The sequence below is a fragment of the Salpingoeca rosetta genome (genome assembly GCF_000188695.1).
Source record: "Salpingoeca rosetta unplaced genomic scaffold supercont1.36, whole genome shotgun sequence".
Taxonomy (NCBI): Eukaryota; class Choanoflagellata; order Craspedida; family Salpingoecidae; genus Salpingoeca; species Salpingoeca rosetta.
The window spans coordinates 538,209-545,708 of NW_004754898.1; the positions used below are offsets into that span (position 1 = coordinate 538,209).

At 57.4% G+C, this 7,500-nt stretch overlaps 2 protein-coding genes across 2 annotated transcripts in view; one reads left to right on the top strand and one right to left on the bottom strand.

The window, feature by feature from the left end:
- The window catches only part of PTSG_10384 (uncharacterized protein), a gene marked incomplete at its 5' end in the record, with an annotated part of 8,687 nt that extends 7,207 nt beyond the window's left edge, over positions 1-1,480 (bottom strand). Inside the window, 5 exons of the mRNA XM_004988378.1 lie at positions 34-120; positions 384-459; positions 645-740; positions 1,026-1,054; positions 1,318-1,480. Of these exons, the coding sequence (XP_004988435.1) occupies positions 34-120; positions 384-459; positions 645-740; positions 1,026-1,054; positions 1,318-1,480 (451 nt within the window). The remainder of the gene's footprint in view (positions 1-33; positions 121-383; positions 460-644; positions 741-1,025; positions 1,055-1,317) is intronic.
- A 250-nt stretch (positions 1,481-1,730) lies between these two features.
- Positions 1,731-7,500, top strand: part of PTSG_10385 (TKL protein kinase) — a 6,120-nt gene continuing 350 nt past the window's right edge. The window contains exons 1-4 of the mRNA XM_004988379.1: positions 1,731-2,153; positions 2,523-6,178; positions 6,344-7,080; positions 7,458-7,500. The exon at positions 7,458-7,500 is cut by the window's right edge and continues 350 nt beyond it. Coding sequence (XP_004988436.1) covers positions 1,854-2,153; positions 2,523-6,178; positions 6,344-7,080; positions 7,458-7,500 — 4,736 coding nt within the window. The 5' untranslated portion in view covers positions 1,731-1,853. The remainder of the gene's footprint in view (positions 2,154-2,522; positions 6,179-6,343; positions 7,081-7,457) is intronic.

A 7,500-nucleotide genomic window follows, 5' to 3' on the forward strand; every position in this document is an offset into this window, starting at 1 on the left:
GAAGCAGCGCAGTGACATCGTGTCATGACCAACCGATTGCGCCACCAAGCTCAGCACCGAGGGTGCGGCTGATGAGGAAGTATGGGCCCCCACTCCGCATGCGTCCGTTTGTGACAATGGCTGTGGAGGGGGAGGGGAGGGGCACACATGTGCACACGCAAAGGTCAGAGACCGGGTGGGGACGAGGAAGCGCAAATGCGCATAAAAGTCGAGATGCAGTGTCTGATGCACTCGAAGGTGTACCACTGCAGACACACAGACACACGAAGACAGACAGACAGACAGACAGACAGACAGACAGACACACACACACACACACACACACACACACACACACACACACACACACACACACACGCCGGCACATGCGAGGCTTGACTCACCACTCACACCGGATGTCGTCATGAGCGCGAGCACCAGGATCATGGCCACCATGCCCAGCGTGTAGTACAGCCCAACCTTCACACACCACGTGCAACCATCGGCCAATGCAGAAGATGAGCTGGTGTGGAAGCTGGAGCGAGATGCTTTGCTGTTGACTGCCCGACGTACACACACACACACACACACACACACACACACACACACACACACACACACACACACACACACACACACACACACACACACACACGAACACATACCTCTGCAATGACAAAGGAGATGCGAAGGAACAGCGTCGGGCCGATGATGCCGATGCATGCCGGCACATACACGCCTCGAAACATCGTCAACTTTCCCTGTGATGTGGAGTACAAGCAAAGGCAGAATCAACATGAGGTTTCGAAGCAGCATGCCGTGGAGAAGGCGTTTCTTCACACAGACACACACACGCACAGACACACACACACACGCACACGCACACGCGCGCGCGTGCACAGACACACAGACACACAGACACACAGACACACACACGCACACCCCCCACACACACACAGACACACACACACAGACACACACACACACACACACACACACACACACGGGCAAACATGCAAAGCCACACACTTGACATTGTCACCAACCCTGGGCATCACAAAGTCCTTTATCCATGCTGGCATAACAACAACATCAACAGCAGCCAGGCAACACCAGTAAGTGTGCGTGAGGCATCCAAACATAAGCGGAAAATGGGAGTCTCGGACACATGCATCCACATTGGCAAGTGCAGTCACAGCATGTCCAAACATACACGCACACACACACTCATACACGCACACACATTGGCAAGTGCAGTCACAGCAAGTCCCAACATACGCGCGCACACACACACACGCACATTCATACACGCACACACACACACACAACAAGTTATACCCCAGATGGCAGATGCGGGGCTCCTGTCGTGTGATCGTGGCCCGCTCGGCGGGAGTCCATTGAGAAGAAGATGGGCATGTGGATCTGAAGCCGGGTGCTCGGTGTCCGCTTCAGCGTCATCACTGCCGATTCCATGCACGTCTTCCGTGAACACTGCGCTCATGCCGCTGTGCGATGGAGGCGATTGAGGCCGACTGTCCCAGTTCCAGGCAGAATCACCACCCATGTTCCAAATGCTTGTCACGCGCGGGCGCGATGCTTCACCGGCAGGCACACCGCCATCATCACCGCCAAGTTCATCACTGCCATCATCACTGCCACCACCACCAGCAGTCAACCCCATCCCCACCACACTCCTTCCTGCAGAAAACACAAACAAATGAATGTTGCGGGTGTCATCGCCAGTTTTCTACATCCAAGATGGTGGTTGATGGTGCTGGCACGACAGAAGCATCGCCGAACAACGCAGCGGTCGCACCAGCAGCGCAGACGAGGGTCACCAGCAACAGCTGCAGCAGCACCAGTGTTTCTCGGCAATGGTGTCAGTGAGGATGGTTGTAGTTGTACTCGCTGTGGTGATGCTGGTCATCCCATATTCTTCCGTGGCTACTGCTGCTTCCGGCCGCAGCAACACAAGCCCAGAGGAGCAGCCACAGACGCACACGCATAGCAACCCCGCGTTGTGTGCCAGGGTGCAAGCGACCTTGACTTCGCTCTCTGGTCTTTTGGACAGCCACAACATCACCCACAACCTGCACGCACCGGCTGATATTGCTGGCACCAATGCCGCCGCTGCCTCACCTGCTGCTGTTTTCAGCCACAACAGTCACAGCGAGGTGTGTGCGCGAGTTGAGAGTGTTGTGTGCGCATGTGTGCTTTTGTTTGTATGTGTGTGCTTGTGTTTGTGTGCGCGTGTGTGCTTTTGTTTGTATATGTGTGCTTGTGTTTGTGTGCGCGTGTGTGCTTTTGTTTGTTGTATGTGTGTGCTTGTGTTTGTGTGCGCGTGTGTGCTTTTGTTTGTTGTATGTGTGTGCTTGTGTTTGTGTGCGCGTGTGTGCTCTTGTGTGGATGTTCCTATGAGTGTGCTTGTACATTCTTCTGTGTGTGTGCTTGTGTTTGTGCTCGTTGTGATATGGTTGCTCTTCTCCGCTCCTCATTTCGTCTTCACCACCAACCACCAACCACGGCAATGGCAACACCATCAGGCCGACCTCTCTGCGCTGCAGGACATGCTGTCCACCGTCTGTGCCAACGACAAGTCGACGTCAAGCGAGTCAAGCGATCCCTCGTCGCGGCAGCTGCGCGACAAGGCTGACGGCAGCGTCTCTCACGCCAGCACTGGCACGGCAGATTCCACAATCAACAGCAACCGCGGCACGTTCGAGCCTCCAACAGATATGAGCAATGGCATCGAGGACACCAACCCACACAACACTGACACTGGCACCACCATCGCCACATTAGGGACTACGGCGACGACGACTGCCACCACCAACGCCACCACCACCAACACCACCACCAACACCAACACCAACACCAACACCAACACCAACACCAACACCAATGTGGGCTCTGATTCGTTTCTCCCTGCGCTCCGCTCGCGACGGGCAGAGCCGGTCGACTGCAACATGACTGACGCGCCCGTATGGGAGGTTGCCATGGCGGACGTGTTGCAGCTCAAGCCAAAGGTGACGCCTGATAGCGACTTGGGTGCTGGTGGTGCGCTGCGCATCACATTCACAGCCGATGATTTCCCACCACTCTCCTCCAACAGCGGAGATGATGGTGATGCCAGCGCATACCAAGAGCAGGTGGCTGCCCACCTGAGCAGCGTGGTCAACGCCTTGCAGCCATGCATGCTGAATTGCTCCGGTGACATTCGGTCAGACATGCTGGTGTGGATGCTGCGCGCGGCCGATTGGTCCTCCGTGGCCACTGTCAACGTTCGCGGGCTCTCCACCCCAAATTTTGCCCTGTCCTTCCTCAACGCGTTCACGCGCCTTGAGGTTCTTCGCTTCCTGCGCGGCACCATTGGGCAGCTCACCCTGGCCCCAATGCCGGACGATCCAGCCGCCACCATCGGCCCTCACACAGCACACAACGCAACCGCAACAGCAACATCAACAGCAACAACAGCAGCAACAACATCAACAACAGCAACAACGTCAACAACAGCAGCAGCAACAACAACGGCAGCAGCAGCAACAACAACATCAAAAGGCAAATCACCGTCGTCGCAGCTGGTGTTTGCTGGCCAGCTGCGTGAGCTGGAGCTGAGTCGCATGTCTATCCTTGCGCTTCCCCACGGCATGTTTGAAGGCATGACACGGCTGACATATCTCAACATGGACCGTAACCAGCTCACTTCACTCCCGCGTGGCATCCTGCATCCCCTCACGGCCCTTCGTGTTCTCTTCGTTCGCTTCAACCGCCTGCAACAACTGGACGAAACAGCCTTTCGCGGCATGACGCAATTGACGGAACTCGACCTGTCCTTCAACGATCTGCAGCGTCTGCCCCCGCTGCTCCTGCACCCGTTGCCAAGACTCAGCCGCTTTGCGCTCCGCAAGAACCCGGTGTACACGCTGTACCCCACCTTCTTCCGCAACAACACCATGCTGGGCAGGCTTGATCTTGCCCACGCACGCCTCACGTCGCTGCCAGACGGGCTGTTTGCCACCAACACTGCCCTGTTCAACGTTACCCTGAGCAACAACGCCATCACTCACCTCCCGCCCACCCTCTTCCACGGCCTCACGGCGATACAAGACCTTGTGCTGAGCAGAAACGCCCTCGACCGGTTGCCTGCAGGCATGTTCCGCGACCAGACGAAGCTGGAACGCCTCCGCCTCAACGACCTTGCCCTGCACACGATTCCGCCCGATCTGTTTGCGACGTGCGTGAGCCTGGTGCAGCTGACCATGCAACGCAACCAGTTCCGCACGCTGCCCGATGATGTGTTTGCCGCACAGGCCAACCTTCGTCGCCTCTTCCTCAACAACAACCGCTTCACGCACCTCAACCCGCGCTGGCTGGCGCCCCTGACCAAACTCGAACGCCTGTTCCTCAGCAACAACGCCATCACGGCCCTGAGCGCACCCCTCAACCTGCCCGAGCTCGCGTATCTGCACATGGACAACAACCCCCTCCAACGGCAGCCTGACCTGTCACAGCTGAAGCATCTGCAGGTGCTGCAGCTCAACAACCACCACCTCACTCGCGTGGACCTCACACCACTGCTGCTCCTTCCCAAACTGCAGAATGTGGAGCTGGACGGCGGTGCGCGCCAGCCAACGCTGGCATTCCTGGACGAGAGCCAGCTTGCGTCATGGCAGGGAGGGCGCCTGACCGAACTGCATTTAAAACGCGTGTTGCTCAGCAGCTCACTTGTGGCTGCCATGGTGCGCGCCAACACGAAGCTGGAGGTGCTTACGCTCGGTGTCCCCGCCATGAACGAGACGAGCGTGCCCATCGCTGACCTCTGCATGCTGCTTGCGTCGCGCGTGGAGCTGTTTGGCCTCACCGACACGACATACACCAGCATCTCGCTCTGCCCCAACAGCGACCTCAACGCCGTCTTCTTGCAGGACAACCCGCTCCTCACCTCCCTCACCGTGCGCGACGACCTACAGCAGCTCAACGTGTCTGGCTGCACGCAGCTGACCGACCTGACCATTGCCTCTGCGGAGGTGTTGGACGTGAGTCACACCCTCGTGCCACCAACGCGTGCCATGTGCGTGACGTGGGGGTCGACATTCTTCCGCGCACGCAACCTCCGCAGCCCGTTCTTCGGGTCTGACCAGACCACGCGCAACCTGTTTGAGGCGTGCCTGGACAACGCCGGTGTTGTGGACCTGTCCGAGAATGCCTGGCTGAACAACCTGGGCGTGATTCGCATCCCCGCGGGCCGCATCACACTGCTGACGACAACAGCGCTCTATCGTCCACTGGACTTCTCCACGTCGCTCAACACACGCGCGGCGCCCCCGCTTGTAATCCTCGAGCGCATGCCCATTACCTGCAGCATTGTACTGCTGAACGTCGCGGTGCGTGCTGTCAGTGACGCAGGCGCGATCAGCAACGAGGTCGGGTACTATGTCGACTGCCGCTGTGCTGCTGCGCACTCGCTCGACGCACACAGCCGCTGCCAGCCCGACCGTCCTAATGTCCTGGCCATCGTGGCGGGCTCTGTTGCGAGCGGGACGGTGCTGCTGGTGCCGCTCGTGCTGTTTTTGTACCGCCGCTATCGCCGTGCACACGTGAGCGATGATCTGCACAAGAAACTGCTGTCTGAGCGAGATGAGGAGGTCTTGGCGCTGAAGAAGGTGTGGGAGATTGGGCACGAGGAGCTGCGGTTTGAGAAGTGCGTTGCGTCGGGGGCGCACGGGGACGTGTGGCGGGCGGAGTGGGACGCCGTGCCCGTGGCGGTGAAGGTGCTGAAGCAGAACGTGATGCTGTTTGACGAGAGCACGGTGGCAGAGTTTGAGAAGGAGGTGGAGTTTCTGCGCTGCACGCGCCACCCAAACGTGGTGCGCTTCTTTGGCGCCGGCACCCGCCCCGGTGGCTCCCCCTTTCTCGTCCTCGAATTTGTCGCACACGGCTCCCTGCGCGGCCTGCTTGGGAACCATGCGCTTGAGCGCGTACTGGAGGATACAAAGCGCGCATTGCATGTGCAAGGTGTGGGCGTGGCTCAGCGTGGGGCTGGTGAGCAGCAGCCCACTGTAGCTGACATGCTTGCAAGCACCGACCGTGAGGCGTCACGCATTGCGCAAGACACGACAGTGTGGGATCTCAAGTTACAGCTGATTCGGGACGTCGTTGCTGGCATGGCGTTCATTCACAAGCTCAACCACGTGCACAGGTGAGACGCGTTGTCTCTGTTTGCGTGTGTGTGTAAATGTGAAGCTGTGATGTAGCAATGTTTAACCTGCTCCTGCTCTTTGTCCGCAGACTCACCCATGTACACACACACACACAAACCCACCCATGTACACACACAAACCCACACACACACAAACCACTGCAGAGACTTGAAGAGCGGCAACGTGCTGGTGTCCAAGCATTTGCGCGCGAAGATCACCGACTTTGGAACCATTCGCCAGCACTTGAAGCCAACTCGAGGAATGCAATCGACATCAATCACATCATCGGCGCCAGGGCACCACACGAATGCTGCTGAGAGGCTGTTCAGGTCCACATCGATCTCATTTTCGCGTCGACCGACGCTGTCCAAGAAACCAACACCGCTCGCGAGCTCATCATCGTCATCATCACCACATTCAACAGTAAGTACACCAGCAGACACGACGGGAACAGCAGGTCACAGCAATGGCGCAGCACTGCAGCCAGCATCACGATCATCATCATCATCGTCACGATCATCGTCCCCGTACACGACGGCGACCAAGATGACGTTGCTGGGCAAAGGCTCTCCCCTTTCCACCGCACACAATGCATCGTCACCATCGACATCGACATCGACAACTGGTGGCGTGATGTATTCTCGCGAGGCGGGTGGCAGGACGATGCACTTGAGCATGACAGCCAACATTGGCACGCCCATGTACATGGCGCCGGAGGTGCTGATGGGCAGCAAGTACGACGCAAAGGCAGACGTGTTCAGCTTTGGCGTTGTGCTGTGGGAGGTCGCAACGGAGCAGCAACCTGATTTGATTGCGCAGGAATTGGGCGATGATTTTGTGGGCTCCCTCTTCCCAGCTCTTCTCTCTTTGTTGAAGGCTGGCAAGCGTCTCTCCTTCAAAGGTCAGCACCGTGCTGTGGCATTTGCACGTGCGAGCACGCGTGATCCCTTTTTGCTGCTGCTGCTGCTGCTGTTGTTGTTGTTGTTGTTGTTGTTGTTGTTGTTGTTGTTGTTGTTGTTGTTGTTGTTGTTGTTGTTGTTGTTGTTGTTGTTGTTGTTGTTGTTGTTGTTGTTGTTGTTGTTGTTGTTGTTGTTGTTGTTGTTGTTGTTGTTGTTGTTACACACACACACACACACTCACTCTCTCACACACACTCTCACACACACACACTCTCACACACACACCCGTACCTCCACACACATTCACCCACTCCCTTCGCCCCTGCCATGCGTCACACTGCCTCGGCATGTCACATGAATGGCCGCCATTGATCCACAGGACACGATGCCATTCCCGACTGGTACAAGCAGCTGACGGCTGC